The sequence below is a fragment of the Suricata suricatta genome, chromosome 16 (genome assembly GCF_006229205.1).
Source record: "Suricata suricatta isolate VVHF042 chromosome 16, meerkat_22Aug2017_6uvM2_HiC, whole genome shotgun sequence".
Lineage (NCBI taxonomy): Eukaryota > Metazoa > Chordata > Mammalia > Carnivora > Herpestidae > Suricata > Suricata suricatta.
The window spans coordinates 16,256,083-16,272,122 of NC_043715.1; the positions used below are offsets into that span (position 1 = coordinate 16,256,083).

Below are 16,040 nucleotides of genomic sequence, written 5' to 3' on the forward strand. Positions count from 1 at the left end.
TTTATTTTGACATCCACTTCCTTGACAAATGTTTCTCTATCCTGCCACTTTTTTTAATGTCTATTTATTTTTGAGAGAGAGAAAGAGAGAGAGTAACAGAGGGTGAGTTGGGGAGGGGCAGAGAGAGAGAGAGAGAGAGAGAGAGAGAGAGAGAGAGAGAGAGAATTTGAAGCAGGCTCCAGGCTCTGAGATGTCAGCACAGAGCCTGAAGCGGGACTGGAACTCATGAGTGTGAGATCATGACCTGAGCCAAAGTCAGACGCTCACCGATTGGGCCACCCAGGCACCCCTCCATCCTGTCACTTTTAATCTGCAGATATCTTTAGGTCTGAAATGAGTTTCTTGTAGGCAGCATATAGATGAGTCTTGTTCTTTTACTTATTCTATCACCTTATGTCTTTGGAATGAGGCATTTAGTCCATTTACATTCAAAGTAATTATTCCTAGATATGAATTTTTTTGCCATTTTGTCACTTGTTTTGTGGTCATTTTGGCAGTTTTTCCTCTGATCCTTTCTTCTCTTGCTGTCTTTCTTTGGTGATATACTTGGATTTTTTTCCTCTTTGTTCTTTACATATTGATTACTGATTTTTGATTTGTGGTTACCATTTAGTTTGTATATAACATCTTCTATATATAGCAGTCTATATTAAGTTGATTGTCACTTAAGCTTGACCACATTCTTGACTTCCACTGCAACATTTTAGGTATATGGTGACGTATTTTACATCCATTTGTGAATCCCTTGACTGATTTTTACAGATATATTTATTTTTACTGCTTTTGTGTTTCCTACTTTTCATACTCATGGTCTTTCCTTTCCTCTCAAAGCGTCCCCTTTGACCACTTCTTGAGGGCTGGTTTAGTGGTCATGAACTCCTTTAGTTTTGTTTTGTCTAAGAAACTGTTTATCTCTCCTTCTATTCTCAATGATAGCCTTCCTGAATAGAGTATCTTGGTTACAGATTTTTCCCTTTCAGGACTTTGAATATATCATGCCACTCCTTTCTAGCTTACACGGTTTATGCTGCATAATTCTCTCTTAGCCTAATGGAGTTTCCCCTAGTATGTAACTGTCTTTTCTCTTGCTGCTTCAAAAATTTTTTTTCTCTATCATTACTTTTTGCCATTTTAATTACTGTGTATCTTGGTGTGAACCTCATTGGGTTGATTTTGTTGGGGGATCTCTGTAGCTCTTGGATCTTGATATCTGTTCCCTTCTCCATATCTGTGAACTTTTTAGCTAGTATTTGTTCAAATGAATTTTTTGCACCCTTTTCTCTTTCTTCTTCTGGGATCACTATAATGTGAATGTTATTGTGCTTCATGGAATCACTGAATTCCCTAAGTCTATTCTCATTTTACATAATCTTTTTCTGTCTCTCACTGCTCAACTTGATTACATTTCATTACTCTGTCTTCCAGGTCATTAATTTGTTCTTCTGCTTCCTCCATCTTGTTTATTCCATCTAATGAATTTTAATTTCATGTATTGTGTTCTTTGATTCTGGATTTTTTTTATCTCTTCATTAATGGTCTCACTGATATCCTCTGCAAGTACATTGAGTATCTTTATAACCATTACTTTAAATTCTCTGTCAGGCATATTCATTTATTTCATTTCATTTAACTGTTTTGCTGTGATTTTGTCCTGTTCTTTCAATGTGGACATAATCCTCAGTTTCATTTTTTTAAATGTTTATTCATTTTTGACAGACAGAGACAGAGTGTACGCAGGGGAGGGGCAAAGAGAGAGGGAGACACAGAATCTGAAGCAGGTTCAAGACTCTGAGCTGTAGCATAGAGCCTGATGTAAAGCTCCAACCCATGAACCATGAGATCATGACCTGAGCTGAAGTCAGACACTTAACTGATTGAGCCACTGAAGCGCCTCCTCAGTCTCCTCATTTTGTCTAACTTTCTGGGTCTGTTTCTGTGTGTTAGAAAAGCCAGATATGTCTCTTCCTCTTGAAAGTAGTGGGTGGGGCACGTATATTTAACAAGGTGGCACCAGTCCTCTTCCATAGGGAACGTGCAACCATGCAGGACACTGAGGCCGGTGAGGACCACCTCAAACCTGTGTGGTTGGGGGGTGAAGCTTTAACAAGGTGCATGCAACCTCCCTGGATGGTGACCAACTGCTTCCACCAGGACCAAGGAAAATAAAATGCACAGGTTAGAAGAGGTTGGTGAAGTTTATGCAGGTCTTCTAGGGGAGGGGACCCCAAGGCAAGTGTGACTGGAAAGGATGGATCTGGGGCACACAGGTGGCTTAGTCAGTTGTGTATGACTCTTGATTTTGCCTCAGGTCATGATCTCATGGTTCCATTCATGAGACTGAGCTCTGTGTCAGACTCCACACTAACAGTGCAGAGTTTGTTTGAGATTCTTTCTCTCCCTCTCTCTACCCCTCCTCTGCTCATGCTCTCTCTCCCTCTCAAATAAATAAGTAAACTTTATTTAAAAAATGAAAAGGGTGGATCCACCGAAGCATAGGATAGCTTGTTATAAGCAAGTTAGGTAGTGAGTAGTGGTGGCCGTGTGTTCATGCTGGGGCAGGGGAGGGAAATGGGTAAATGGCCCCTATATGCTCCTTTGTTCCTGGAGGGGGACTCTCCGCAATCCCTGCCTTTCTGGGACCTGCTCTGAGATAAGCAAATAACTCTCCCTTCCATATGACCCAGGTGTTTTTCAAACTGCTGCTTCTACACTGGATCTCCCTGGGATGTTTCTTGTGCTGTCTCTTTAAGGGTGGGGACTCAGCTTCCTAAAACCCTTGGGGTTCTCCCAGAGCCAAGCCCACTGATTTTCAAAATTCCAGACTTTAAGTCCCGCGGGTTATAAGAACTCATGAAATTTAGCCCCTCAGTTTCAAAGCCAAATGTTACAGGGATCTGCCTTCGCCGTGCAGGCTCCCTGATGTGACAGTCTGTTTCTTGCCCTTCTTCACGCCTGTGGCTCCCTCTATGCTACAGACAGCCTGGGCCCTTTTAGCTCCCCACCGTGTCTCTGCCCTTTCTATTGATTTGTTGTAGCTTCTTCTCTACCTTGTGGGTCATTTTCTGTGTTATCTACATTGATGTGAGTGTTATCTAATTGTATCTGTGGGATGAGGTGAGCGTAGGATACTCCTACTCTGCCATCTCTCCACAAGTTGTTTTTTCAAGTAAAAAATGGTAGTCCATGAAAAAACATGGCTACTTCAAGTAGCAACTCAACCACACACTTGTTCTTCTTTGAGACAACTATCACACTACATAATGCAGCAAAAGTGCTTTTGTATTTCCCGCCTCATCTTACCGAATATTAAAAATATAAATACTCAAAGGTTAAGATTAAATAAACTAATAATTTTTACTGCTCCAACAAAGACATTTTAAGGTTAAACTCTTATTCCCCAACTCCCCCCACAAGTCTACACAATTTGGTGCCAACTGCCTTGATTCACACTAAGGTACCAGCAATTTTGCCAATTCTCAGTACAAATGTCAACAGGGAAAAAAGCAAATAACATCTTAGTATTACTATGAAAATTGTTTTCAATTCACAGACCCCCTGAAGAGGGATCCTCAGAGGTCTACGAAAATATGCTTAGAGAGCTGCCTCCCTGAGCTGATTCCTATAGAACCCACATGCCAATTGAACATGAATTATCTCAGCAAGAGTTAAGGAGGCTTCAAAATTACTCCACATATGATCCAAGTAAGACAGAGCATGGGGAAAGTGACAGGGTGGATTCTAGCACATTCAGTTTGATTGTTAATCCCATGACAGACATTAAAAAATATAAAGTCAAAGAGAAATTTTCCTACAGGTTTTGATTATGAAATATTTGGCAGAGGAAATCTAACTCAAACCAGCTGCCGGACTCTGGCTGAGCGGCGGTTGGCTAGAACATACTGCCCAAAGGCCCCCGTTAGCGGGGAGGCCCGATGAGCTCATGCAAAGGCCTTTTGGCAGCTTTTGTCCCCTAACTCCCATAAGCACACCACCACTTCAATTTTCCACACTGCAAAGTAGCCACGTTTTCTTTGGATCTTTTTCTCTTTATGTCAAAGACCAAAGTTTATAGGAAAAGACTACAAAATGCACATCCTATAAAGTCCACAGCCCCTTTAAAACCATTGTTTTTTTCTGCATTTGTCATGTTTCTGACCTTAATCTCTATAAATACGTAAAATAAAATTTAAAAAATTAAATAAAAATCCTCTTCATTTATCACTCTCATATTTTATTTAACTCCTCACCAATGTGAAGTACTAGCTATTAAGTACACACATACACATACCTTGGTTTCTAGAAATCTGTAAATGTGCAAGCCAATAAATGATATTTATTTATATTACCCAACAACATTCTTTGATTTTTGAACCACAATTAACTCTTATCATGGACTACCTACTTTTGTGGGTAATCAAGGTCCTTGATTTCCTTTCCTATGTGTTTATACTATATTTTTTCTTTGTTTCATCTACTCATAAGGACACTTTCCAAAGTATTAGAAGTAGAATTAGTGAAAGTGAATATTCAGCCCTTTCTCATTACTCATAAATCTCAAACCCCCTCTTTCCCCCACACCAAAAAGACATAAACATACCACTTTCTGGCCTTGCTTCTCTGTGGGATACCTTCTGGTCTGGTTCCAGCCTTTGGTTTTTCTCAGTGGCCAAATTCTACCCGCTCTGGGAGGCAGAGGATGATTAAGCCCCACTTAATTCTATCTTGCAGTGACTTCAACCAATTCCACCTGGCTGACAAGGCCACATGGAAAAAATAAACCTCTCATCTGCCTATCATCTTAGTTCCTAATCCATGGGTACCTCCTGAACCAGGAAGAAAGAATCCCTGCTGTTAAATTAATTAAACCTCTTAAGAAACAACATGTTCAGAGAGCTACAGGCTCCACCCATTTAATTTATGGCCAAGTTCAATTTGCATGTCTATGTTGGTCCAAATAATACACTTTAATTCCTTACATTTAACATGAAACTTTCACTAGTTATAAAAAATACTGAGTAGAGCTCAATTCCTCTTTTAACAATGGCCAAATCAAACCAATGATACATTTTGCATAGAATTTCTCTTTGATAGATTTTCACTTAATAAATAATAATTAAAGCAGCCAACATTTACTTAAGCACTTAAAATGTGTCTTGTATGCATTTTACAAATATTAACTCATCTAATACTCACACCCACCCTGTCTCATTAGGATTCACTTAATAGGGGTGCCTGGGGGGCTCAGTCAGTTAAGTGGCTGACTTCAGCTCAGGTCATGATCTCGTGTTCATGGGTTCAAGCCCCACATTGGGCTCTGTCCTGACAGCTCAGAGCCTGGAGCCTGCTTCAGATTCTGTATCTCCTTCTCTCTCTGCCCTTCTCCTGCTCATACTCTGTCTCTTGAAAATAAATAAACGTTTAAAGAAAAAAAAAGGATTCACTTATCAAATTTCAATTCTGTAGCACAAAAATATTAAGTAACATGCTGCCAACTACATACTATACATGGCAGAATAGGGACTCAAGCTCCGTTTATTAAGGATTGGTCTTAGTCTCTTCTACTGCATCTTTGGATTGTTTTGGGGGAGAAGGATTGTTTTTATTACTACAGCTTTACTGAGATATAATTAATGGCTTTTAGTATATTCAGAATTGTGCAGTCATCACCACACTCAAGTTTTAGCACATTTTCATTACCCCAAAAAGAAGTCCTATACTCATTAGCCATCACTCCCTATTTCTCCAACTCTCACTCCTTCCCTGGTAATGAATAACTAACTTCCTGTTTCTATAGATTTGCCTACTTTGGCCATTTCATATAACATAAATCATACAATATGTGGCCTTTTGTGTCTGGCTACTTTCACTTAGCATGTTTTCAAGGTTCATCCACCTTGCAGAGTGTATTCTTTTTTACTGATGAATAATATTCCATTGTATCGGTATACCACATTTGTTCATCATTGATGGACACTGGGGTCATTTTCCTTATTTGGATGTTATGTATAATGCTGTTATGAGCATTCCTGTATAAGTTTTTGAGTGGACAGAAGTTTTCATTCCTTTTGGGTATAAAAACTAGGAGTAGAACTGCTAGGTCATATGGTGACTCGACGTTTAGTCTTGTGAGGAACTGTCATGTCAGACTGTTTTCCACAGCGACTGCACCATTTTACATTGCCATCAGCAGTGTATGAGCATTCCATTTTCTCCACATCCTGGTATTCACGTGTTTTATAATTATAGCCATCTTGTGGGTGGGAAGTGGTATCTCACTGTAGTTTCAATTTGCATTTCCCTCATGTTGAGCGGCTTTTCATGTGCTTATTGCCCATTTGTATATCTTCTTTAGACAAATGTCTATTCAGGTCCTTTCTCCATTAAAAAATTTTTTTAATGTTTTTATTTATTTTTGAGAGAGAGAGAGTGTGTGTGAGCAGGGGAGGGTCAGAGAGAGGAGACACAGGATCTGAAGCAGGCTCCAGGCTCTGAGCTAGCTGTCAGCACAGAGCTCGATGTGGGGCTAGAACCCATGAACCATGAGATCATGATCTGAGCCGGTCAGACACTTAACTGACTGAGCCACCCAGGCACCCCGATCCTTTCCCCACTTTTAATTGGGTAATTTACCTTTTTATTATTGAGTTGCAACCATTCTTTTTTTTTTTATTTTTTTAATGTTTTATTTATTTTTGATACAGAGAAAGACAGAGCACGAGAGGGGGAGGGGCAGAGAGAGAAGGAGACACAGAACCGAAAGCAGGCTCCAGGCTCTGAGCTAGTTGTCAGCACAGAGTGTAATGCGGGGCTCGAACCCACGAACGTGAGATATGACCTGAGCCGAAGCTGGAGGCTTAACTGACTGAGCCACCCAGGCGCCCAGCAACCATTCTTTGTATTTTCTAGATACAAGTCCCAAATCAGATAATTTGCAAATACTTTCACCCATTCTGTGGGTTATCTTTTCACTTTCTTGAGGGTGACATTTGAAGCACAAAAGTTTTTAATTTTAATGAAGACTGATTTACTTATTTCTCTTGTTCCTTATGCTTTTGGTATCCTAGCTAAGAAGGTTCTGTTTAACCTAGGTCATGATATACTCCTGTATTTTCTCCTAAGAGTTTTATAGTTTTAGCTCTTAAATCTTATTTATTTCTTTTCCCTATTTGCAAGTTAATGCCACACTGGTAGTGTACACAGAACCACCCCATTTCCTTCTTCAGTACCAAAGTGCTTTGGTGGTCTAGGCCCAGTAAGTGAATGGCCAGAAATTATCTGCTTATAGGACTGTACCTTCTAGTACTGAACTCACTTATGGGATGTCACAGATTTCTGCTCCATCCCTGCACTGACACATAATTAGGGAAATGTCTAAGGATAAAGCTGCCCTCCTTGTACTGTATGGTCATAACTAAAGTATAAGCTTCTTCCATAAAATTTAAACTTAAGAGATCTCCTATAGTCATATTCATAAACTCTACGTTTTGGGAAATATGAATTTAATTGCTATGGTTTTAACTACTAAGATAGGTCTACATGTTTTCATAGTATTCCTGTCAGGCTCCCAATGTAACCATGACCAAGAAACTATAATTTAAGTAATAGAATTGAACTTAACCAAGATTTATTGAGGGCCCACTATATGCAAAGCATTATGGGAGTGCTGCGATGACTAAGTCATAGTTTTTTACCTTAAAAAGGCTGTAATTTAGTGGGGATTAAAAAAAAGTAGGGGAGGCGGGGAGAACAAAACCAGAGAAACTGATAGTTAAATTCAGTCTTTCTGCAGTACCTTTATGTCCTCAAGGAATTAATGAGGGCGCACCTCCCTAATTCTGAGGATCAACAAATCTTTTATCACTATTCTGTGATCTAGGTGCTCCAGCTCTCAATTACAGAGAAATTCCTAAAAGCTATGTGAAAATTATATTGTTATAAAAATGGCATATATGAGAATTTGGCAAGTTGAAGGAAATCCTATATAATGTGAAAGTCTTCCTGTAATTTAATGGGGGACATACCAAATGGCTCCATCATTTAGCTTTTTTTTTTTTTTTTTACTACCTAATACTTTTCTGTGGAACTCCTTTTTAATGTGTAATGTTTGAGTTACTTCAAAACTGGATTCTTTTTTTTAAGCCCAAATAACACTGAATGTAAATACGTTTTCTAGCCTCATGTTAGTTTCTAATTACATCTTAAGATATCTTGGCCCCCAAATCTACATATCGCTATTCTTTTCCCTGCCAGCTCTCCACATCTGGCAAGCCAGAAACATCCTGTTGCTTCAGGTCAAAGCAATGTTTATTTGCTGGCATCAAAATTATGTGCTCTTATGGCAGAGAGAGAATTGAAGAATATTCTGGCTGAGTTATGTGGTTTATCCACAGTACCACATTCTGGTTTAAATGATTTCATCATTCAGTCAAAAGGCTGCCACAATTTCAGTGGTTTTCTACTCACAGTCAATAAAGTAAAGGAGGAAAAAAAACCCTACTATTTATCTTCATGACTAAGCAAGACTTGAAGGGAGTAGTTAGGAATCTGCTTCAACAACTTAAAAAACTGCTAATGAAAGAAAACATTTATTCTGAGCTAGGAGCTGCAAAATAATAAGGTTGTGAAAGGTAAGTTTTTGTTTTAACCAAATATATCTGCTATTTAAATGCTATTTTAAGTACCTAAGAAAATAGAATTCACTTTACATTTTTTTTAGATTTAGAGTAGGATAGCTATTTTATTTTTTCTGTTGTTAGACTTACCTTGTAGCAACAAGAGGGTAGCTATGACAGGGTGACGCCCAGGCATCCCTTGTCCACGGCATACAGTCGTACAGCAGCAAGTCCTTCTCAGTCACAGCCATGAGAACAGGTCTCCACTGCTGTCGTCCACCATCTAGCTTTGCCTGTTGCAAGGGGAAAATCCAGAAAGCAGGGCTAACTATACTGATACGTAGCTGTAAAGGTCCCTTCAGTGATGGTCTAACATCGTGGGTCTCCATTTTCTTCCCTGGTCCTAACAGACTTGAGGAACAGGAACAGCCCATCAGGTTCCTCTCCACTGGCTGGGATTCTCCAATGGGAGGTGGGAAGCAGACTGTGTGACCTGAAAAAGCTTTCCCAGGGGCGCCTGGGTGACTCAGTTGGTTAAGCCTCCGGCTTCGGCTCAGGTCAGATCTCACGTTCATGGGTTTGAGTCCCGCGTCAGGCTCTGTGCTGACAGCTAGCTCAGAGCCTGGAGCCTGCTTCCAGTTCTGTGTCTCCTTCTCTCTCTGCCCCTCCCCCTTTCATGCTCTGTCTCTCTCTGTATTAAAAATAAATAAAACATTAAAAAAATTTTAAAAAAAGAAAACGCTTTCCCAGAGTTACATTATTATTATTGGGACTTCATTATCTAGTGCTAGGACTCTATTTGTACAGAGTTGCCCATTATATTTTAGGAAGTTTCCGTTTCTGTTTGAAAAGTACCATTGTATTTACATACAGAAAGCTCAGTTACCCATGTGACGGCTTAAAAATGTAGGAAAACAACCACTCTTTATCCATACGGTCAAGGACTCAAAGCCAAAAAGCAAAAGACAATGCTCAAGAAAAGCCCTGGTACATGGAAACACTTCCCCCAGGAGACGAGGAACAGGATACATGTAAGGATAGTGTTATTTTAGTACTGACCCTTCAGTTATCACCAAGGGCTTCAAAGAGAAATTGAACTGATGAATCACTCTTCTCTCAAAGAGTTTTCTTTAAAGCTACTTATTTTCTCTTCCTTGATGATTTCTGAAGGTAATTTGGACACACCAGAGCACTGTAAAAATATACCTATAATCTGCAAAGTGGCCTGTGTGGTTCAGTTCTATGTTATAACATTGACTACCAGAACTTTCCACTCAAAATTAGAGCCATCAGCTAATTCCAGGAGTTGGAAATGAAATCTAGCCAGGGAAGTGACCCATGTTCTTGGATATGCTAAAAGCACAAAATGTATGACCCAACTCTGAGAATCCAGCAAAGTTTTTTTTTTTTTTTTTAACATTTATTCATTTTTGAGAGACAGAGCATAAGCAGGGGAGGGGCAGAGAGAGAGAGGGAGACACAGAATCTGAAGCGGGCTCCAGGCTGTCAACACAGAGCCCGAAGTGGGGCTCAAACCCATGAACTGCGAGATCATGACCTGAGCCAGAGTCTGACATATAACTGACTGAGCCACCTAGGTGCCCAGATTCCAGCCAAGTATTGTAGAAGTAATTATACTTCTCTTATCAGTGACCCAAGTTTTCTAAGAATCTATATTTAGTCTGTGGGTAACTCTGGAGGGAAAATATCAGTTCTCAAAAGGTTGTCTTGGATTCTTACATTTTTGGGTCAAGATAACCCAAAGGGATTTCTAAGTCTTTTTCTCTGAGATTGTTATGGATAATATTTCAACAGGGAAGATATGGTAGTTTTCCCTATCCGTTGTTTTGTTTTTCACGATTTCAACAATCCATAGTCAACCATGGTCCTAAAGCAGATGATCCTTCTTCTGATGTATGGTCAGAAGGTCAATCATTGCCTAAGGCTACGTCATGAGGCCTACATCATTCGCCTCACTTCACCTCATCACATAGGCATTTTATCATCACACATCATCACAAAAAGGGCTAATACAGTACAATAAAATATTGTAAGAGAGAGGAAGAGACCCCATTCATATAACCTTTATCACAGTATACTGTTATAATTGTTCTCTTTCATTATTATTGTCAATCTCTTACTGTGCCTAATTTATAAATTAAATTTTATCACATGTATGTAAGAATAGGAAAAAAACATTATAAATAAATATATAACTAAATAAATCTGTATGTGTATGTGTGTATATACATATATATAGACACACACACTGCATTCAGTGCTACCTGTGGTTTCAGCTATCCACCATCCACTGGGAAAGATATCCCCTCACTTGGGGTGCCTCAGTTGGTTAAGTGTCTTACATTGGCTCAGGTCATGATCTCACAGTTTGGGAGTTCAAGCCCTATAGCAGGCTCTGTGCTGTCAGTGCAGAGCCCGCTTCAGATCCTCCGTCTCCCTCTTTCTGGCCCTCTCCAGCCTGTGCACTCACTCTCTCTCAAAAATAAACAAATATTAAAGAAAGAAGAAACATATCCCCCATACAAAAGCGGAACTACTATAACATAAAATCTATCTTCCGAAGAGGCTAAAATGGCAACCTGACTTTTTAAAATTAACTTTTCCCCTAAGTTACAAGAGAGATTTAAAAAATTTTTTGTTTGTTATTTATTTTTGAGAGACAGAGAGCGTGCAAGCAGGGGAGGGTCAGAGAGAGAGGAGGACACAGAATCTGAAGCAGGCTCCAGGGTCTGAGTTAGCGGTCAGCACAGAGCCCGATGTGGGGCTCGAACCCATGAACTGTGAGATCATGACCTGAGCCGAAGCCAGACGCTCAACCAACTGAGCCACCCAGGTGCCCCTACAAGAGAGATTTTAAAGGCTAGATCAGAGTATATGCATTTGGAAAACTTAAATTAAATGCATTTCTTCCCAAAGAAGATATTTTAGGCAATAAGGGAAAATTGCTAATATCAATAAAAACAGTACCTAGTTTCAAGACAGAGCACTTTTTATTCAACTGACAACTTTTAGGGGTGCCTGGGTGGCTCAGTCAGTTAAGTGTCTACTTTGGCTCAGGTCATGATCTCACAGTTCATGAATTTGAACCTGTGTCATGCTCTGTGCTGAGAGCTCAGAGTCTGGACCCTACTTTGGATTCTGCATCTCCCTCTCTTTCTCTCTCTCAAAAAATGAATAAACATTAAAAAAATTTTTTAAAACACAAATTTTAAAAACTATTTATTCTTTGGTCCTTTGGAGTCCTTAGTCTTTCTACTTATCATTGGAAAAAAATAAAATGTCAATTTAAGTCATTCTGTTTGCCTATTTGCCTCCAGTTATAAGGATTTGGTTTCACTGGAGTCAAAATGCTGCCTGCTATACACAGCATGTATTTTTGGTTGTGGTAGCAGTTCAGGCAGCCTTGGGGCTGGCCAGAGAAAAGAGGCAACTAATGTTAGGGTTCTGGTCTGTTTGGGTTTCAACACCCACACATGTACACACCTGGCCAAACAACAGCCTTCTCTAGATTTTATTTTTTAATAGAGTTGAATAGCACTAAAGATTAAAAAAACTAGTGGTTACTATTCATTACCTCAATCTTTCATCCTATAAATCAATCTTTTTGACAGGTGATGTACTTCTATTCTTCATTTTGTTATTAGGAAACAGAAGAAACTAAATGAATTAGCATTCCACTAATGCCGATTTCATGTATATGTTCCTAATTTGAGTCTTTCCACATTTTGAGAATGATCAGGAACAAAGTAGGAACTGTGGAAACAAAGCTTTCTTTGGCTGTCTTGTCTTTTCTAATGAATACTCAAAAGCCTAAAAATGCTAGTTTTTAGGTAAAATATGCCCCCCATTTGGTGGACTTAAATAAAATTGTCTTTTAAGACTCTAACCAACTAAAAAAGTAAACTATCAGTCACATAAAAATCAGTATCAATGAAGAGACAGAAGTCCCAATGCAGAGATTATCTGTATTATAGGCTTTCCCTGTTTTAAGCAAACTCAGTTTTTAATAATGTGAAATAACAAAAAGATAAATTAAGGAGAGATCATTTAAAGTTAAATAAATGAGGGGAGCCTGGGTGGCTCAGTCGGTTGAGTAACCGACTTCGGCTCAGGTCATGATATCACAGTTTGTGGGTTTGAGCCCTGCATTAGGCTCTGTGCTGATCGCTCAAAGCCTGGAGCCTGCTTCTGATTCTGTGTGTCCCTCCCTCTCGGCCCCTCCACTGCTCATGATCTGTCTCTCTATGTCTCTCAAAAATAAATGTTAAAAAAATTTTTTAAGTTAAATAAATGATCTTTCCTAAATTTATCTCTGTAAAATGACTATCTTCTCAAAGTACAGCTGAAACAACTTCATTTATATGCAAGATTTTCAGTAAATATATCTCATGCCAAAAGAAATGCTTACCTATATTGAATAGGTTATATAATCTAAAATTATTTTAATCATTTTCACACTCAAAGAATTAAACAATCTTTCAATTAGAAAAGGCTTTGGCATTTGCTTAATTCAACCTTTATCGGATACATAGCTCAATATAATACCTCTGAGAAATGTATCCAGTCTTGCTTGAACACCATATAATGCTAGCGATCTCTGATTTGGGTACCACCTCCCCCCCAAAAAAGTAAAAATCAAGAGTATTTTAGAAATAGTACTTTGAATTAGTTCAGTGGTCCTATTTTTCAAAGAGATTAAACTTTTTTACTTAGCATTATTTCCCAGCACTGAGCTTGTGTTCTTGGTAATATTTTATAGCTAGTGACTTCTCTGCTTGCTTTTCTTATGCATATGTATAGATATACACAAAAAAATTAATGAGCATCTACGGTATATATACCATTAAGCTAAGTTCTCTGAGTGCGGTAAAGATTTGGGGAAAAAATGTGCTCCCATGTTCTAAGTGCTCAAAATTGACTGGAAGAATCACCACATAACTATGGCCTATAAAATACATGCTGTGATGAATTGGTGAATTTATTTTTCTCCTTTCTACTTGTCTTTGTGTAGCATAAACCAAACTGATTTCACTTTGAAAGTCTGACAGCTCTCATATATTGCTGGTGGGAATCTGATGGAAGGCAATTTGGCAATATTTATCGAAATTACAAATGCATGTACCCGTTGTGGTACTTTAAAAAATATGTCCATGAATTCTTTACTACTCTTTCCTTTAAGAGGTAGAGCCCTTGGGTGTAGAGTGTAGTAACTTGCTGCTAATAAGAAGAAAAAACCAGAAGAGACTAGGTTAAAAAAATGGCACTGTGGCTTCTATCTTGTTCTTTCTCTCAGGTGGCTCACACCGAAGAAACCAGTAGCTATGTCTTAAGGACACTCGGGAGCCCTTACCAAGGTCTCCATGGCAGAAAACAGGCCTTCTGCCAACACCATGTGAATGAATCGTGCTTGAAGTGGACCTGCCCACACCCTAGGCAAGCCCTCGGATGGCTGCCTCCCAGCCAGCAGTTTGCAGCCTCACGAGGGGTCCCAAGCCAGAACCACCCAGTTACCCTGCTGCTGTATTCCTGGTTTTTAGAAACGATGTGAAGTAAGTATCTGTTATTTTAAAGCCAATAAGTTTTGGAGCCATTTGTCATATAGCGATAGATAACTCACATACCCTGGGACCCAGCCCTTTTGGGGATTTGTTCTCTACATATAGAAACATCCCCTACTTTCTAAGTTCTCAATATCCAATAGAAGCTGTTGCATCAGTTACATTTTTGGATAAATCCCTTACTAACCAAAGTTTTACTACTCCTTGAAACTTGAGAACCAAATATATTCAGATAACACAGGTTGCAATATTATTTGATATATCTGAACTTGGAAACCAAAGACCAGGGATAGCATATGTGTGAAAGGATAAATGACAAGGTCATTCACAGTACCATCGTCTATAATGGCAAAAGACCGTCATAAAATCGGGAGGAGTACTTGTTTAATTATGGCCATACAATGAAAAACTATACAGTTTTAAAAAAGAATGCTCTCTCTGTATTGATATAGAAAGATTGCCAGGACATATTGTTTAATGAAAAAAAAGAGCAAGGTATAAAGTAGTATGCATAATATGCTATCTTCTTTTATAAAAGAGAAGAATATACGTTCATATTTGCTTTTATTTGCATAAAGAAACTCTCAAGGGATTCTCTGGAAGGAAATGAAAGTGATTACCCCTCTGAAGGAAAGGGGGGATTGGCTAGATGGGGGACAGAGAGTAAGACTTTTCACCTATAAACTTTTTATTCTGACCTTTGAACCATGTGAATGTATTACCTTTTAAAATCATGAACATTTCTTTTTTTTCTTCGAATTTTTAAATTTTTATTTTTGAGAGAGAAAGAGAGAGTGCAAGTGGGGGAGGAACAGAGAGAGAAAGGGAGACAGAATCTGAGGGCTCCAAGCTGTCAGCACAGAGCCTGACGCGGGGCTCAAACTCACAGACCCCAAGATCACAACCTGAGCTGAAGTTGGAGACTTAACCAACTGAGCCACCCAGGCGCTCCATGAACATTTCTAACATGGCTGAAAATGTAGCACAATTACTACTCAATTGAGTTTTTCAATCAGCATATAAAAATTTAGAAGCAATAAACTTATACAACTCAACATCCAAAAAATATAATTAAGTTAAAAACTGGAGAGAAGACATGAACAGACATTTCTTCAGAGAAGATATTCAGATCTCCAACATCCACATAAAAAGATGCTCACTTCATTTTACTTATTTTTTTTTTCACAGTGGTCTGAATTTGAATGACAGAAACTTTCCTTTTTTATTGTGTTCCTCAGTTCCAGGAATAAAAAACTATTTCTAGTTTCAAGTAGAAAGAATTGGATTTCCAGAAGAGTGAAGGTTTAATGACACTTAAAGTTGAATTGTCAATTGTACTGAGAACTTTATAATGTGCCACATTTGAAGATGTGTATATTTAAGTTATTGAATGTCACTTTTGCATAGTTTTGAAAAATTCTGAATTCTAAAAGAGTAAAGGGGATGAGCTACTGAGCTGATTATTTGGTAATGGGATGATTGTGTGTTATAAAACTCATACAACTTACCATTTTTAGTAGTTTTATTTACTGTAATCTCAAAATCTTTAGCTTTGGTAGTTACAAGATTTATACTGAACGATATCCATTGTTTCTTTAAAAACAGAAACATACTTTTGTTGAATTTTAAGTTAAAAATCTGATGCTCATAAAGTAATGCAAAACGGGGTTCACATCATTATTGTAGTTGCTACTATAACACATGTATTTTATGGTTCTTACAATATCATGCATAATTAAAATCTTAGAAATTTGAAATATTTTTATGGTAAGAGAACACTTACATTTCTATATTTCCAAAACATCACTGTGGCTGTGAAGGGAAAGTGTATTTCAACTTACATGCATAT

General features: G+C 38.5%; 1 protein-coding gene across 1 annotated transcript in view; it reads right to left on the reverse strand.

Annotated features, from left to right (window-relative positions):
* Nucleotides 1-16,040, reverse strand: part of SNTB2 (syntrophin beta 2) — a 102,856-nt gene that overhangs the window by 16,667 nt on the left and 70,149 nt on the right. The window contains 1 exon segment of the mRNA XM_029925324.1: nucleotides 8,763-8,905. Coding sequence (XP_029781184.1) covers nucleotides 8,763-8,905 — 143 coding nt within the window.